The 19,895-nt window shown below is 35.7% G+C and overlaps 1 protein-coding gene across 16 annotated transcripts in view; it reads right to left on the reverse strand.

Moving 5' to 3' along the window:
• nck1b (NCK adaptor protein 1b) overlaps positions 1 to 19,895 on the reverse strand; it is a 165,297-nt gene that overhangs the window by 16,224 nt on the left and 129,178 nt on the right. For 15 of the 16 annotated variants that reach the window (XM_073941382.1, XM_073941386.1, XM_073941384.1 and 12 more), the window contains 2 exons: positions 14,614 to 14,665; positions 10,981 to 11,224 (listed from right to left, as the gene is read on the reverse strand). In XM_073941382.1, coding sequence (XP_073797483.1) covers positions 10,981 to 11,206 — 226 coding nt within the window. In that variant the 5' untranslated portion in view covers positions 11,207 to 11,224; positions 14,614 to 14,665. Of the gene's footprint in view, positions 1 to 2,724; positions 2,814 to 10,980; positions 11,225 to 14,613; positions 14,666 to 19,895 lie in introns of those variants that run through there. The other variant, XM_005162524.4, reaches the window with a different exon arrangement.

Below are 19,895 nucleotides of genomic sequence, written 5' to 3' on the forward strand. Positions count from 1 at the left end.
ATCTGTCTCGAATTAGCGCACTTCCGCTACGAGCGGCAGGAAAACAGAAAGAGTGAGATGGAGGAGAAAACTCGGTTATTAGGATGCTGGAGTTCAGTCACTGTACGCTAGTCAACATTTGAAGTGTATCAACAATGTTTTTCAAAGTTCACATGAAGTCAAACCTGACCATATTGATTTTGTGTTAGTTTTTTGGTAAACAATTCATCTGTGGATGTCATCAATTGAAAAATAAATAGTTTGCCCCTGTAGTCTAGAAATGAAATCTGAAAATGCACTTCCTGTTTGTTTTCAGTTCAATTCTTAGATTACATCTGATTGAGGGATTGGGTGGAGCCAAACTTAACCACGCCCCTCCAGCTGTCAATTTAGATAACAAACAGAAATGCTGAGGAGGAGGAGTCTGTAAGGCTGTAATAACTCTTCTAAAACAAACAGAGTGTAAGAGTCTTGTTGGTTCTGTGGGTCTCGTGTATCTATACTGATCTTTATTTTGTATTTTCTATTGGATTCGAATCAGGTGACTGGCTGGGCCATTCTACGGCTTGATTTTCTTTCTCTGAAAGCATTTGAGAGTTTTCTTGGCTGTGTTTTGGATCATTGTCTTGCTGAAATATCCACCCTGGTTTCATCTTCATCCTCCAGCTAATATAGATGTTGGACTGAAGCAGATGATATTAATTTACAATGAGGAAGAGCAGAGGGTTGCTGAAGAACTACTGAGAGATTTAAGCTGCTGTCTGGGCTTTCACAGCTGAACTACACCTCACTTTCTTCTTGCGTTTAATTTTATTACACATAACTTAATGTGCAAACTAATCAGTTTTGCTTTCTTTGCATATATGAATTTATTTGGTTGTTACCAACATCCAGGAAAAATGTCTAGTCGTGTGAAGTGTTCCAATGGTTTTGGGATGCGTTCAAGAAAAAAAAAAATAAATCTTACATATTGTGCTTTTAAGATCGCAAGATAGCAAAGTGATAGCAAAGTCATTTGTAATGTTGCAATATCTCCATTTCAAAATAAATCGTTTTTCCCCTCTTATTACTTTCTATTCCTCCAAATCTCTACAGCTTCCACAATTTTCACTGGTTTTCAACACCACAAATCAGCATATTAGAATGATTTGCCTTCCATCAATCCATGCATCTATCTATCTATCTATCTATCTATCTATCTATCTATCTATCTATCTATCTATCTATCTATCTATCTATCTATCTATCTATCTATCTATCTATCTAATCTACTCATCCATTATTATATCCATCCATCCATCCATTCATCCATCATCTATCTATGAATCTATCTATCAATCTGTCAATCAATCTATCCATCTCAATCTATCAATATCAATGTCAATATTAATCCATCCATCCATCCATCCATCCAATGCACTCATCCATTTTTCAATCCATCCATATATCCATCTATTCAATCTATCAATCCATCTCTTAATCTCTCAATCAATCTATCTCTCTATCTCTCCATCCATCCATCCATGCATCCAATCTACTCATCCATTTTTATATCCATTCATCCATCATCTATCTATGAATCTATCCATCAATCTGTCTATCCATCTCAATCTATCAATATCAATCCATCCATCCAATCCACTCATCCATTTTCTATCCATCCATCCAATCCATCCTACTATCCATCTATCCATCCATCAATCCATCAATCCATCCATCCATCAATCCATCCATCCATCCATCCATCCATCCATCCATCCATCCATCCATCCATCCATCCATCCATCCATCCCTCCCTCCATTTATCTAAAAGTAAAAGTCTGAAATGATAAAGAATATGATGGACCGTAAACAAGCCATCAGAGAAGTATCCAAAAATGATCCAGCAGTGATATTAGCTTCATCCATCAGCTCCAGCAGTACAGATGACACAAAGCCTTCAGTGTCTGACCCAAGCGCTGACGTGCAGCCCACTGACATGAGGAAACCCCCACGACAGCGGTCAGCAGACAGTCTCGACACACACACACACACACTACACAAAAATATCACAGTGAGGTTCAGACCAGAATCGAATATAGGAGGGTCAGACTCTGAAAGAAGGAAAGGAAAAAAAAGCATGACAGCAAAGCCTCAACACAAACGTCTATGAGCTTCAGAAAAGAACTCGATTATAGGAGGATCGGACTATGAAAGAGAGAACAAAAATGCTTGAGTGTAACAGGAGAGTTTAAGTGCACAAAGAAGAGTGGAAGTTCTTCACACTGTGTTGATTGCAGTGTGTGTGAGTGTCTGTGTGTGTGCTTGTGTGTGTGTGTGTGTGTGTGTGTGTGCTTGTGTGTGCGTGTGTGTGTGTGTGTGTGTGTGTGTATGTGAAGTGCAATTACAGGCTTTTTCAGAGCACTGCCCGCCCAGCTGCTCGACTAGCAGAGGGAACCGGGGGAAAAAAAGAAGACAAAAAACAACAGGAAAAAAATAAATAAATAAATTTCAAGCTCGCCTATTCACTCATGCTTGCTTTACAAACAAATCCATAAAAAGATAAGCGTGTCCAAATGTATGATTAACAGAAAAACAAAAGCACAACATATGTGTGGTTGAGTTACTGACTAACTCCCTCCCAGCTTTCAAAGCCTTTCAAACTTTCCTAATCCTAACAACAACGTCTCAACAATACACAAGACAAACAGTCAAAATCCTAGCCTGGTGACCTGACAATGAGAGGAGAAGTGTGTTCAAACTTACGAAAGAAGTGTTTGAAGAGGTTAGCCATGTCCATTTTGGGCTCTCCCGGCGACTCGGCACTTCCCTTTGCAGCTGTGCAGCTATTCCATGTGAAACACCCTCAACTGCTCTACAGTTAGCCTGGCTGACCATGTGACCAGTGGGAACCAATCAGAATCAAACCCTCCTTCAGGGGGACTGCACACATAGCTTACTCATGAAGACTATAGTGACTAGAAGGCTTAATTTATCAGTCTGCTTGACCAGAAATACAGATTTTAATGCTCTTTTAGAGTCTTTATAGCCTCAAAGGACTCATATTTATTGATAGCAGCAAACATACGCAGAGAGAACCATGAAAAAACACCCCAGTGAGAATGTGTGACATGTTGGGACATGTTATTAATGTGGCATTCGTTTGAAATGGCATGAAAACAGCACAACTAACATATTTAAGTACATCAAATTCAGATGTGTGATCAGCAAAGAGTCTTTTAAGTTAGTCTTTTATTCTTTTTAAGAGTCTTTTAAGTTAGTAAAACATAAAAATAAATTAAAGATGTTAGTTTTACATTAAGTCACATACCATAGAAAACAATTATAAATCACCTATTTTTAGTCTCGCCAACCAATGGACTAAATCAAGGGCTATTCTACATTTGTTTTTATTTAAAAAGTCATTTTACTCACATGAACATCATAATAAGATAAAATAATAATGATCACAATTCACATTAAAAGGGCACCTAGGTTACCTCGTTTTTCAGATTTAATTTAAGTGTTTTGCGTCTCCAGTTTCAGCTCAAAACACCCATCAGATTTTTCATTATACCTTTTACAAGATTTTATTTTATACATTTTTACACCAGGGGAGCGGTTTTGTCGTACTGCGGCTTTAAGGCTAGTTCTCCCCGCCTACCGTTTCTATGTGCCTTTCTGCGTGCCTTAATCTCCTCCCTCGGCTGCATCAGACAACAAACAGACTTAAAGGAAGAAGATCTTACGTAGCGTTTGTGAGAAATACTACTGTAAGAACTTTACCAATCAGAATTTGATGTGTAGTTGCACGCACACGCACGCATGCACTCACACACGCAGGCACACACAGACAGACAGACAGACAGACAGAGCGCGTTTAGCTTTGCACTATTTTTAGGCGCAAATGTGACAGGATACAGGTTAATCTCCACTTCTGTATGGATATCTGTTAAGTTAATGTACAAAATAAACCTGATTAACGTCCACAAAGCGGGATTGAAGCGTCTTCCTTTATAATTGTTCTGACACGCGGCTGTGCTGATGAAGTAAAGCTGAAGTAAATCACTGTACTTCATTACACACGTGCACTGTTTTTAAACACTTTAAACATGTGAAACTTACTCTTTATCACATTTGATGATGATTAAAGATCCTAGCGAACAGAACAGACCTTTTATTCCAGGTTGCTTTGCGCACGTCTGGTCTTGTTGATATGATTATACACGTGACTACCGGAACATTTTAATACGCAGCTGTCAATCAATCCGGTGGATGGGGGGACCGCACTCCTACACCAAGTTGCGGTTGGAAAACCACTTCAATTGGTCCACCGTTTTTATGTTGTTAAATAAAAAAAAATAAAAAATAAAAAAAACTAGGTGTGTTTATATCACCCCAATATGACGGTCTATACACTATATCTACACATATGTATGTTGAAACAGCTTAAAAAGTAGATTTTTCACCATAGGTGCCCTTTAATGCCCGCTAAATCACTAAATTCACATCTTATCTAGCTGATAGTTGGAAAGATTTGAAGAATGGCAGGGTTTCCATCTTAACGTCAAGCAAATATTTTTAAGCATGCAAAAAAAAAAGGGGAAACTGTATGGGGAGACCCAACAAATGGTAATAATAAACGTTTACTTTTAATTAAAACATTAATTTAAAAATAAACGATTTTTTTAAGAAATTGTCAAAATATTGTAGTCTGTGATGCAGCAAGTCCAGAGACACCTTGATTTTATATAAAATTCACTTGAATGTGTGATATGACTAAGAGGTAGTCATAAATAAATAATTTCTCTATTTAAATGAGTAGCGGCTTAGACCCAGAAACAGTATTCCATACATCACAACTTAACAAGCAGAGTCACTCGGCTGAAATGTTCGTTCACTACATTAGACTTAAAGGAAATACATTTCCATCTTTTATTACTCACATTAAGCATCATCGTGCGCTACACCCCGGCCCCGCTCACTTTCGTCCGCGACACCCCTCCTTCATCCACCGCACCAACCCCAGCTACCCTCCCCCTCTCTCCACTTTCGTACCTCTCCAACTTTAGCTAACAAGCCAGATCCGTTACCCCGAAATGTTCCGGGACCACGCAATTCACAAATTAAGCACTAGTGATAAGATATGTGACATGATACAAGATATTTCATACGATGCAGTATATATGTGAAGTGATATAAGAAATGTGATATGATATATGATATGATACAATCTTTTATAATACGTTATGTGATAAGACATTACAATACACACACACTCACAGACTGTGAGAGAAAGCCTCAAGAACAGAGGCTGTGAATGAGTGTTTCTAAAGAGCCGCAGAGACGGCCATAGACAGATAGTCATCAGAAACACACAAACTTTCATTGTAGACCTCGAGGCTCTGCAAAAGACCTTGTTCCTGTGTGTCGACAGCACAGAGCAAACCTTCAGCTAACCACCACGCCAACACTTTAGAGTGCACAGATTCAAGATTAGATTAAAGAACAAACATGTGCCGAACAGACGTGTGCCGGCACTTCCCAGGAATCCTCAAATGTTTACTTGCTGAATGTGTTGCTTTTAGAGGATGCCTATGGAAAGCGTTTAAACACACACACACACACACACACACACTTAGCCCTCCTGTGAAACTTTAATTCTGTTTCAAATATTTCACAAGTGCCATTTAAAGGAGAACATTTATTTTCAATATATTTTTAAACATAAGTTGTCTAATAACAAACTTCTTTTGCCTTTGCCATGATTACAGTACATCATATTTTACAAGATACTAGTATTTAGCTTAAACAGCAATTAAAGGCTTAACTAGGTTAATTGGGTTATCTAGGCAAGATAGACTTATTTAAATCACTGGACAACAACAGTGGTTTATTCCAAGACTATTATAGTTAACAAAAACAACCGAAAACTAGAATTGAAAAATCTTTTTTGTTAACAGAAATAAAAATAAAAACAAGAGTTTAAAAAAAAAAACTAAAACTGTATTGTGAACATACAAAACTAACTGAAACTACCTAAAGTTATAGCCTAAACATCATTCGTTTTCATCTTTGTGAATGTATTTAATACATACTGTAAGCCTTTTAGAAGTAAATCTATTCACTTCACACTGCAGGTGTTTGACCGTACAGCAACTCAGAGTCTGTAATCCTGCTGGCATTGGCCAGATCAAGCCGGTTCTCCTCCAGTCATACTCGCATGACAAAAACAATGAGTAGATATGGCAGCAGCACTATGACAGTATTAAATACAGAGACTTAAAATGATTAACACATTTGTGCCCAACAATGGGTTTTATTTCTGTATTAGTGATAGCGATCGTGAGCGAATCATTCTTTTTAAACGGATCTTCTAAGTGAACCGATTGAACTAGTTCACCAAATCAAACTGAATCATTTGAAACGATTCATATCTTCAGTACCGTTAAGCACTTATCCACAAACAACTTACTTCTTATATCCCTGATATCCCCCTCTAACTCAAAACAAACCAATATATACAGAGTTATTCAGTTATTAGAACAGTACACTGAGATCAGATTTGAGAAGCGTTGAACCGATAATACTGCACATGCGAGTTTCAGTGAACAGAACACAAACAGTACATAACAGCCTGCTGTGAACAACTGTAGCGCGAAAACTGAGGGCTTAAATGAGAGGATCTGGCGAAACATAAGTTTATTTCATAACAGAAAGCCGTAATGGAATTTAAATAAGTGAATCATGCTTCAGCCGGGTTGCAAAACGTAATTGTAAGAAACTTTTCAGATCATGGTGATGTTTTAACTGACTGAAATTATGATTGCTGAATAAGTTTTTTTGAAATGTCCAAACTTGGGAAGATCTGGTTCACGTTAAAGATCCGAACTTCCATCACTACTGTGTATTTAACCTCAGAAGCAGCCTTGCACACATATTGTACCAGGGACAGCTGTCATGTGAGCTGTTGTTTAAATTTGAAGATGGATAGATAGTAGTGGTAGACTAGGGGTCACCAATCTCGTTCCTGGAGGTCCGGTGCTCTGCAAGATTTAGCTCTAACTTGCCTCAACACACCAGCCTGGGTGTTTCAAGTACACCTAGTAAGACCTTGATTAGCTTGTTCAGGTGTGTTTAATTAGGGTTGGAGCTAAAATCTGCAGGACACCGGACCTCCAGGAATAAGTTTGGTGATCCCTGTGGTAGATTGTACTTTTTTGTGTCAAAAAAAATGTGGCCTAAGTTTGGTTTAGTTTTAATTATACAATATTTATTCTGATAATTTTGAATCTTGCACCTAAAAAAATATCCTAATTCACGAAAAACAACAACAACAAAAAACTAATACTGAAACTTAAAAAAAAACTAACCAAAACTAAGCAATTTCAAAACATAGACAGTAATAACAACAAGCAATGTAACATCTAAAAACTAATTAAAACTGACTGAATTTGAAAACAAAAAGTCAAGCGAAATAAAAACTAAAATGAATGAAATTGTTTGTTTGTTCTGAAGCCAATCAAAATAAATTATTTCCAAAGGGGGCTAAAAATATTGACTTTAGTAGCTTTTTTTCTTCCTTATTAAATAATAATAATAATAATAAACTATCAAGAAGGAACAAAATATTATAGGAAACATTGTGGAAAATATTTAATTACACAGGAGGGTGATTAATTTGGTCCTCAACTGTATTTACATCCATACCCACTTATAAAAAGATTTCAGTCAGTTTTGCAATAAATTCTGTCAGATTTTAAAAGGCTTTTTCATCTCGCATCTCATAGCTTCTAACATTGCATTGATCATCTGTAATTTAACTTCTTTAAAGAAAGAAAAACCGTGTGCATAGCAACACACAATTCTATTGGTGTTAAATAAGAGACGCGTGTATTTATATAGCACAACTTGCACACTGCGAGTTTCAGTTTTTCTTTAAATAGAGGTGTCTAGGTTTATGTTTCTGATTCTAAAACAACATATAAATGACACCATTTCTCGATTGTATAATTCGATTTTTTTATTTAATCTATTCTGTATTCTGATGAAATGTTATGTATTTGTTGTTAAGTATAAATAAACAGATGCTTTTTTGTTTTTCTGCTTTGTTTTTTACTTGACTTGTGCACCAATGAAACCTTTTGAAAAGATGAGAGAAAGCACCGTGTTGAGAAATCTCAGGTTATCTCTGTGGATATTTTTTATTATTGTAATCTTTTATTTAAAATTACAAATTTTTTAAATTCTGAATGATCAATCGTTTTGTAATTATGAATTTATAATCTGAAACTGTAAGAAAAATCTGCATTGTGAGATGAAAAAATACATACATCATTGTGTTTCTGAACTGACGTCTCTGTTTGAGGGTCCAGCAGATCATCAGGTGTGCTGAACATCTGCTCTAGTCTGGACAGGAACGTGAAGAGCTAATCTTTCAATCTGCAGCGTTTCTCTTTGTCTTTCTTATCTCCTGACTCTACGCCGCACATTCCAGCATCACAAACACTTCCTTCAGCAACAGCGCAATGCAAAAGATTTCCTTCAAGTCGGCATGGAATGGAAATTGACCCTGTCTGTTTGTTAAATGCATGTCATTGACCTCATTGTGGGAATTCATCAATACGTTCCTATCCAGCCAGCAATCAACTGACAGATAGAAGCAGCCCTTTTTTTAATTCAGTAATCTGTTAAACTCAGACGCAACCATATTGAAGGGAAAGAAATATGTTGCAATGCAAAATGCTATTAAAATAACACACTTGATTTTGCCTCTGAGTGTACAGAAATGCCACACCAAGTTAAAAAAGAAATGCAATGCTGAAAACAAATTATTAAAGCATTTAAGCACTTTATCAATCCTGAAAACCCTTTATCAATTATAGTAGGGTAGTAGAGTCATGACACATTATACAGACAAAATCTGTACAGCATGCTTCATAATATTATCCAAAAAGGGGAAAAAGTAAATGCATTAGCAAAGAAAAACTTGTACAAAATATTAGGTTATAGAACCTTATAGCCTTGGAACAAAAATAAATTGTTTTATTTTATAATTTACCTTATAATAGCAAGTTATACAAGTTAAGTTATGTAAGTTATACATGTTAAATAATACCTTATTATAAAATGGGGGGAAAGCTATTATATATTACTATTGTAAACTATTTTTATGACTTACATTAACAAATGTTAATAAATAATATCAAGAGTTCAGATGCAAAAACCTCTAAGCGCTAAATTAAATTTTCCTCTAAAATTTGCCCTTTTCTAAGGCTATTGTGTGTAGTTTTAGTAGCTTTACTGTTTTACCAAACAATACACAGTTTTTCCAAATTGAAAAATGAAATAACTTAACAAACATAAAAAGGCTGAAAAAAGAAAAAATTTAAAAGAAAAATTTCAGACGGCACTTACAGGTTTTTGGATCTAAACTGTTCATATATTGCCCAGAGTTTGCTAATCAAAGAGTGAACTAGAATAAACTATTGTTGACAAATGTTTTTTTAACAAAAAACAAAAACAAAAAAGTCAATATTTAGACAATATGAATAAAAAAATAAATAAGACATAAATAAATAACTTTTTTTATTTGATTAGAAATTACGCAAATTAATTAAATTAATTAAATTAAAAAGCTGCAATTAGCATTTGTATAATCCAAGCTAACAAGTCAATTCAAGAGAAAATTAGCCTTAGCTGTTTTACTTTCTTTGACGTCAAAGACAACATAGTCATGAGCATCATTTACCCACCCTCGACTTGCTCTAAAGTGGTTTGAACTTTTATTTGTTCTGTTGAACACAAAAGAAGATACTTTGAAGAATGCTGAAAACCTGTAACCATTGACTTCCATAGTATTTGTTTTTTTCCAAATCAGGCTTCTAACATTCTTCAAAAAATCTCAACAGAACAAAATCAAACTCAAACTGGTTTAAATCAAATCATTGCTGGGTAAATGATGACAGAATGAACTATTTTTGTGTGAACTACCCCTATAATTGTGACCCACTCGAACATACAGAAAGATTAAATGGAAATAAAAAGTACTATACCTGAACAATAATGGACTGAAGGTGTATGGTTAAGAGAGCCGGTTTGAAAGTGTGTATCTGAGACTGCAGTACTATATCTTCCTGTGTATCGAAGCACGAACACTCAATGTGGTCAAAAAGCAAGACTATCCAGGAAATGACAAAAAAAAATGCTCTACATGCTAAACAACACCTTGCCAAAATAGTAGCAAATATATCAGCAATATATCTGCTCTTCACAAGCAGAAGTGGAATCAGATGTGTGTCTGCAATGCCCACAAAAGAGCGACGATGACAATTCGGCCCTCAACTTCTCCATCAAATACTCCTTCGCTTGCATACAGGTTGAGTTGCAATGTTTAATAATTTGGCATGGATAATAGCCATGTTTCCCTGCAAAAATGTGCAACAAATCTGTGCGCAAAGCCGGAATACTGCATAAAAGACGTGCAAATAAAGCATCCAACAAGTCAAAGAAAACAAAATTGTCACTTCCTGATTAAATGGCGCCAAATATCAAAAGAAAACCAGAATTTGCTGCAGTAGGAGAGAAGCAATGAACGTGTGGTGGCGTTCGAAGGCGTGAGACGTGGAGCACAGATGCTCATGACAGTTCTGGAGGTCATTAATAATATAATAACTCTAATACTGAAACGGTTAAGGCGTTGTAGAACGACCAAAGCAACATTTCAGATGTTTTACAGTGTGGCCCCCAGCTGGTTTGTCCATTCATAGACTTTATCACTGCATGATGTCTTATAACAAAATCTCTTGAGCTTTTTTTAATGCGCATACTGGAATGTTTGCTAAGTGTTTCCATCAGTTTATGCACATCTTTTATCAAATAAAAAGTTGATCCTATGTTTTTTATGCGCATTTTCAAAACTTAATCGCATCTTGACGTTTCCATCAACCGTTTTTTTATGAGCATATGCAAAATGGGCATTAAAATAGGTGGGTGGAAGCATAGCAGAAGTTGGGTTTTTACCTAATGTGTCCTTGAGGTTCTTGACGATTGAGGCTTTCCTGGCACTGTTCTTCCGTTCGACGTAGTTGGATGGGACGAAGCCCGTCTTGTTGGTGGCGTTTCTCACACGCCACCAGGACTTGGAGTCATCCAAGAGCCACAGACGCTCGTTCTTCTTGATGTCCAGCTCCTGGTCCTGCTGGGCCATGTAATCAAACTTGGCGATGACAATCACCTCTTCCGTCATCTTGGATTTATTTCAACACTGAGGAAGACAGTAATTCAATCATCAGCTATCTCACTGCAAGATCAATATGCACAAAAACATTACATGATAAGAACAACTTCATAATTTCAATGAGATGATACACAAACAAATATATACATAGAAATAAATACAATTCACAAACACTGAATATTAAAAAGTTTAATATTATTTTTTCAATTCAATAATTAATAAATAACTAAAAATTCAGCCATTTTAAAAACATCTAAAGTGATTTCATTATAAAATCTTGTCTAATGTTACTCAAACTTTCCCATTGTAATAAAATAATGTATGTTTTATGGTGAAAGCAGCTTGACTGTAATTACATGTTGGTGGTTCATCATTCACTAAATACAAAATACCTACAGTGACCAATACAGCATCTGGTGTGAATGTCTGTTCATGCCTGTTATCAAAAATAGCATTTGAGAAGTGTCTTTCATGCATATTTGGGTTGATTTCTTGTAGTTTGATTATTTATGCAGCTGTCCCATTCCACTTGCCATGAGTTGAGATTACATGCTCCAACACATTGTCTTTATAAAGTCTTAATAAAACAATGATAAATAGGTTTAATAGGCTTGTTCTAATACAGATATTCATTTTTGGAAATACTTTCTGATGATACTGTAAAAATTCTGGCATCGGACAGGCCTAATAGCAGTATAAGCAACGGTCTCTACAGATACACACTCAGGTGTCGGTTCAGTACTTGGTACCCTGAGGTCAGACTGAGGAATGAGGGCGTGAGGGGCTTTTTTTTGACAGAATTTAAATTTTGGGGATGAAGTAACCCTTTAGGAAAATCTTTGAGAACAGAAAGTTCTTCCAACATCTCATTTTAAAGTCAAATTGCTTTTTGGAGAACCAACAAAACGTCTTCAGCTGAACTCATTGATAACAAATACTGACATCTGCTTGGAACAAGCTAAAGTGAAATTGAAACTTGTAGAAATCCTGATGTTCAACTGGATGACTAAGCTTGACATGACGGATCGAAAATGACAATGCTGTATTACAACAACAGCGATCTGAAGACCATTTGAGCTTGAAGGACACGTCCAGGTAGCTTTCTCAAACACACAATGATGACTATCGGGCCTACAGGGCTCAGAACAGCAAAGATTGCTGTCAGAATGGATTAACGTCGCTGCTCACCTTCTCATGAGCATCTTCAGGCCACAGCATAGGTGACCTACTTTCTAAAGGTCTCTGCACTCATGTTTTCATCAGCTGCATTAAACAAATTCTCTCCAGCGACAAAAACGTTGACCACAACTACAACATGAAGAATGACTAGACTCACATGAATAAGTTAATAGACACATTTGTAAAAACTCATATGAAGCTTGTAAGCTTGGGGGCGTTTACAGACCATTTAGAACTTAAAACTGAATCCATGTTTTTAAATAAGCATCTTGCCCATTGTTTACAAGACAACTATTTGGGCACCTGAGAATTCAATTTATAAGTAATTCTTAAACCATGTAAATAAGGAATTTAAACAAAGCTGATTTTGTGCATCTCAGAGCAACACTGAAGTGTCTAAATTCTGAACAAATCCATGAATCAAGCAAGTCAATGATTCATTCATGAAGACAGTAGCTGCATGCAAAAATCACATGCTTTCCCACTAATATTCAAAAAACAGTACCCAAATGACCTATATTCGAAAAAAGTATCCATCCCATGATGCCATACAAAAGAATTTACAGTTCAGACTGAAGCGACGCAACTGATGTGGGTATGTCATGTGATAATGACAGTATGACTAGGCCTTTCACAATAATCAATATATCAAATTCTCGTACAACACATGGACCTCAATCGTTTTTGGTGATGCAATATATATCACTTATACATTTAAAAAACAATAACGTTTTTATTGTTTACTTCGTTTATATATATATGACGTAAAATGGCCTTAAAATGGCAATAATACTGTTTAATTGATATCGTGATAGTATGACAGAACACGGGAAGAAAGTAGTACCTCTTACAAAAGGGTTTTTAAAACTCTCTGTGTTTAATTTTCTTTTTTATATGCACGATTATGCCTTAAAACTGTTGTATGAACAAAATTTCACACTCGTAGCAGTGCGATATGGCTGTATATAATCATTGGTGAGACACTAAGGCACTCAAGCCAATGCAAGCTTCCCACCAGAGCCTATATACCGCCATATCGCATTGCTAATCGTGTGACATTGCTAATTTATTACACGGCTGTCTGGAATACTCAATTCTGATTGGTCTGTCATGACATTCTATGGTATGTTAACCTAAGATAACAACCTCTAAATAACACAGGCTCATCTGAGAACTTCGTATCACCTTGACTGTCAGTGAAAATGTTCCACCCACACACCTGCATTCACATTTATATGTATCTGCTAGTCTGTCACGCTATTGTTTTTGACTGTTTGGCGCCATCTTGTGACTGAATAATGCACAGGTTAGTGTATACTCCATCAGCTGTCTTTGTTTCTGTCAATTTTAAAGGTTTTTTTTTGACTCTTTGGCAGCATCTTGTGACTGAATAATGTGCAGGTTAGTGTATACTCCATCACCTATTTTAATTTCTGCCAGCTTTGTGTTCAGTTAAAGAATGAATAAGCTCTTCTTCCTCAGAACATTGCTGTGTGTCTAATTTTTATGTTTTGTGGCAAGTAGCCATGGAATAAGTGGGAAAAAGTCCATCCAGCATGGCTGTTTTCACAAAATACAACAGTGCTACGGTTTCAACCTGTCAGGTGTCACCATGCAAAAATGTAAGACTTTAAAAACCATTATGTATGAAATTTCAGACTTGTGCAGAGCTAAACACTTTTCAAATGGCACGGTTTGGCCAATGAAAAAAAAATTACTAGCCTCAAAACAATTTTAATTTGGCTATTTCTTAAGCACATATATTAAGTTTTTTTTTAACTATAATAAATTAAATGTTTGAACAATAGTGTCTAAAATGCATGGATAACTTTTAAACAAATGTTATTGTAAGGTATTTTTTACCTCTTTAATTAAAAGAAATGTAATTAAAAGAGAGATATTTACCTTATGTTAAAAGTTTTTATTAAGATGAATTGTTGGTGATTGGTCAGCCAGATAGGGTAACTTTACATGGACAGGGGGAAATTAAGATTTGTTTAAAAGGATTTAAGACCTACACCAAGACATTTCAGTAACTTTAAGACCTTAAGGCCTAATATTTAGTTTTTAAAATTTAAGATATTAAGACCCTGAGGACACCCTGGCTTTATTCTGCATTAACAACTTCCTAAATTTACTTTACCCCTAACATAATGAAGCAAGGTTAACTTGGGTTTGGTTCTAAATATTACTTTTCACATTAAAGTTCATATCCAAACAGCAGCTGTAATGCTTACCTGTGCTGCATCAAAGCTGTGGATATCCTAGTAGAGATGATCTTAGGCAGACCTATGAAAAAAAACAAACTCATTAGTTTAACACAAAAACAACTCAGAGTAACACAACTAATGGAAAAAGACTGGAGAGAATTTGGAAAAAACTCAGTCTAACACACATCTCTTATCTAAAGTGTATGGCGTGTACACTGGTGGCGGCGCTGTTGGGCAAACTCTCAGATAAACACAAGGAATGAGCAACTGTTTACATGTCACAGACAATCCCAACAATCCCACAGCGATTGTGTGCCATTTGGCTGAATAAATATCTGATGAAGATGACCATTGTTTTAGGGCCTCGATGCGCCGACTGCCAGAAGACGGTTTATAGTCAAATGATCTCTGTGCAGTCAAAGCGAGAGATCATTTCCTCTAGAACGATGGCCAGCGATTGTCCATTGTCCAAACGTGGGTCAGGAAGATGGTGAGGGGAAAAGGCAGATCCAAAAGTACAGTGCAGACAGCGAAAGCAGGATACGCTGATTTATTTGAAATGCATCATACTGAGCACATGGGTTAAAAAGAAATAACCACAAATTAAAAAACAACTAATTCATTTATAAGCCTAACATTAACACTGAAAGCTGCTTAAAGAGTACCAGAGATGAACCCAAAACAAGAACAATTTGCACGCCAATTGTGCCTATTTTGTTAAAATAATTATTGAATAGAGATTACACAACTTCATTGTGCATTTGATTAGTTTATATCTGTACCTGAATACTGTTAAGGCTGGTTTATTTTTCCAGCACAGCCTTTGCGCTGTCACATAGCCCTCACTGTGGCTGACAATGATACACACCTCTCAAAAAATCTAACTACACATCACAACAATGTTTAGCGCAAGCTCTGTGATTGGTCAGCTTGGCATCACTTACAAGTGTCGAGTCCCATGAAGGAGCTCCAGATGGAAACCTTTGTTTTGTGTTTACCCCATGATTACAGATAGGGTTGGGCGATGTCGACAAATTTGCCATTGTACAATGTCTCGCTAAAATTACTAAGTACAAACGTGAAAGTGAAAGATTGAGGCAGAGTACTGATACTGTGACACGTTACCTGATAGATTCAAAAGACCGAAGAGTCATTAGATAGAGACAAGATTAATTAAATATCATATTTAGCAACTATAGTGAGACGTCATCCAGCAGTACATCCTTGAAAAACTGTCCAACGTGCACTGCTCTCTGAGGTTTTGTGCTCAAAGCACCTGCTGACCGCCTGGAGCCTAGACGTGCGCATACACTGCAGCTCATGCCAGAGTGTGTGTGTGGACACGTGATGTGCGTTTTCAATGGTATAATGTGGTTGGAGATCTGTTCAGAAAAGGTAGGTGAAACGCCAGTGTGAATGTGGATCGTTTTATTGTAAAATGCCATTTTAAAACGAAGACGTATTGGTGTATACGGGGCCTGCGTGAGGATCGCAATGCTCGGCATTGTGATGTCTATCGGCCATCGGATATGGATGATGGCATCGTCTATCGACCCAACCCTAATCGAAGAGCAACACAAACAACACGCAGAAGTATTAATGCACGACTGTGCGCAAGAAATTTGTTATAAAAAATAATAATAATAAATAAAAAATTAAAATACAGCCAGTAGTGCCCCCCCCCCCCAAAAAAAAAATAAAATAAAAACAATAGTAATTTTTAGATAAAAAAAGAGACAATATATTCGTTCATATTGCTCAGTGCTTGTGGTTAAGTATCTTCTTATCTTCCAATCAGAGATGTTGTTAAAAAGATAATTTCCTTTACTTTATCAATGGGGGAATCCGATAAACTGAAAACACAAGAGACAAAATAAAATTGGAGTTAGCAAGCTCCATTTAAGCAAATCAAAGTAAACTAAATTACTGAGGAGACCATCGGTATTCCCGACTACATCGTTTGCAGTTGTTGTTGCTAAATAATGCATTGATAAAGCAATTATTGTTAATCGTATTTTGCACTATTGATTAACAGGAAAACATTAATAATGTAAGTTGGAATTATTTTAATCACTATTTAGGAATCAACAGTTTTGGAACACAGAAACGATATAAGCTAGTGCTGTTAAATGATTATTTGTGACTAAATTCAACACAAAATAAACATTTGTGTTTGCATAATTTTGTGTGCATATATATATATATATATATATATATATATATATATATATATATATATATATATATATATATATATATATATATATATATATATATATATATATATATATTCATTATATTTGCACATATAATAAATAAATAAATATATACATATATTAAATAAATTATTTTATATATATATTATTTTATTATATACTATTATTATTACATATATATATATATATATATATAATATTAAAAATAATAATAGTATATAATTAAATAATATATATAAATAATTTATTTAATATATGTATATATATATATATATTAGTATTACTATTATTCATTATATACAACTATAATTATTTATTAAAACTAATTATAATTCAAATTAATATATAAAATTTAAAGATATATAAAAATTGTAATCTAAATGTTAATATTTTAGTGTGTATATATGTGTATAAATACATAAATATGTGTATAAATACATAAATACACACAGTACATGCATATAAATTCTGTAAATAAAATTTATTTTGTACGTGATTAGTTACTATTACAAAGCACTAACATTCTCCATGAGAATTTATTATTGTAATATACATTTTCTTACATTTAATACTATTTTTGAAAATACCTTTATTTGCAGTTCACCTTCATACATCTGAAACGTGCACACATCTGTTGATTAACTCCCCTGCAAAGAGCGATCTGAACCAGACTCATTTTATCATGTGCTGTTAGGAGCTTCAAACCTGGAGCAGCTTCACTAATTAGATTAATGAACGCTGGGAGGCAAAGTTAACAACAGTGAGCAGAGACAGCCAGAGAGACACTCCTCAAATCCAGCAGACAAAGCCAACAGTGCATTCACTCCCTCCGCATAGCTGGAGTTCACAGCCAGAGAACACAAAGCCAGGGCCAATCACACACCACACACTGATCTAACCATCATATTCCCATCAATAAAGCCCTTTTCTCTTTATAGTACAGCTACTTTCACTCTTTAAAGGGCCTGTGGTCTGTTGCTTTTCCTTGTTGATGTTTTGAGAAACAGATAATGATAATCAATATATAGTACAACACATGGACATGACCACAATCACTTTTGGTGATGCAATATATATCGCCCATCCATAAAAAGCTGATTGTCCAACATCTCTATCTCTATAGGAAGTGTCAGTGTCAGTACGGTTAAATAAACACTCTAGTGTTTACTATAAATTACTACAGTAAATTTTCATGTGGGCACCTCACGACTGAAAATAGATCTGGATATCGCAGCCTCTGTTACTTTTTAGTTAACATTTATTAATATTTATTTAGGATATGGCTTTTCACATTCTGATTCCTCATTATTAAAATTACTATAATTAAATAAAATATTCTTAAGAATAAACTATGATGTGTTCCTATGGAAGAGTGGACTTGCATTGTGATGTTATTACATCCATTGTGATTCGGTTATTATATAGTGAGTGGCATAAAATGGTCTTGAAATGACAATAATATCATTTAATCGCAATATATTTTGCGCTAATATCTCTTACAACAAAAAATAGATATCTTGACAGGCCTAGAAACACATTTAGCATTACTTACACTAACAAAAAAGGCCATGATCGTAATAGTTCATTCTTTCATTCATTTTCTTGTCGGCTTAGTTCCTTTATTAATCCGGGGTCGCCACAGCGGAATGAACCGCCAACTTATCCAGCAAGTTTTTACGCAGCGGATGCCCTTCCAGCCACATCTCTGGGAAACATCCACACACATTCACACACACACTCATACACTACGGACAATTTAGCCAACCTAATTCACCTGTACCGCATGTGTTTGGACTGTGGGGGAAACCGGAGCACCCGGAGGAAACCCACGCCAACGTAGGGAGAACATTAAAACTCCACACAGAAACGCCAACTGACCTAGCTGAGGCTCGAACCAGCAACCTTCTTGCTGTGAGGCGACAGCACTACCTACTGCGCCACTGCGTCGCTCTGATCGTGATAATAAAAAATAATAATAACAAAATAAAAAAAATGCTACAATAAATTTTATAGCTGTAAAAAAACAAACAAACAAACAAACAAACTTTCATGAGTTTATAGTATTATATAGTAATACAGTGGTCCCTCGTAATTTGCGGGAGTTACATTATAAAAATAACCAATTACAATTATAATGTTACTCCGTCTGAATGATCCAGAACGGAGCTTTATTTCACAAATATTTTGACAATTCTCAAAGTTATCTGAAACATTTTACTTCAATTTAATATAATTCAAATGAATATGAAATCACTTTACATTCTAACGCTATTCACAGGGGCGTCAGCTTTAACGCCTACTAGGGATGACTGTTTTTAGTCGTATTCCCTAACTTATATTTCACCACAGTCTGGCAGTGCCTGCATACTGTTATTGTCTTTGTCTGTCACCTTTTCTCCTTTTCGTATCTTTTTAGAAAGAAACCGAAACACTTCCACACATCCGATTTAAAACCCGCTTTAGGTTCGATGATATACAGCTCTTTTTCTTCCCCACTACAAGTAACACACTCCCTTTCCGCATTACTGGATCTGTAGTGACAACAGACCGCAAAGGATGATGGCCACGCCTAGGCTGATGGTAATTATAGTTCCCGCTACCTCCCGTTCACTTCATTCGCCTAAGCCAACCTTTTTCAGAAATATAGTTTTATTGTGTCATGCTCTACGGTAATATTGAAAAAAACTACTATTGCAGTATGACGGTATTTACAATATTGTTACATCCCTAAAGCTTAACATTCACTTTGAATGGGTGAAGTCAGGCGTTGCCGAACTGCATTGTGGATCCGGAAGCGTCAGCATACAGATCGCTCTATGCAAATACACCAGCTAGACAGTGGCCTTTTGCTGACTGAATTTCATTGGCTGACGATTTGGCGATTGCGTTAGCCCTAACTTCAGACACGCCTTCAGTCAAGCATTGACGCTGAAGCCCTGTGTGATGGGGCGTAACATCTCACAACCCAGCCAAATGTTAATATAATCATTCACTCATTTTCTGTCACTTCTCCAAACATTGACGTAATCATGCATTAATTTCCTGTCACTTAAACTCATTTCAGTTTTACATTTACTTTTTCGTGATGAAAAA

This window comes from Danio rerio, chromosome 24, assembly GCF_049306965.1.
Source record: "Danio rerio strain Tuebingen ecotype United States chromosome 24, GRCz12tu, whole genome shotgun sequence".
Taxonomy (NCBI): domain Eukaryota; kingdom Metazoa; phylum Chordata; class Actinopteri; order Cypriniformes; family Danionidae; genus Danio; species Danio rerio.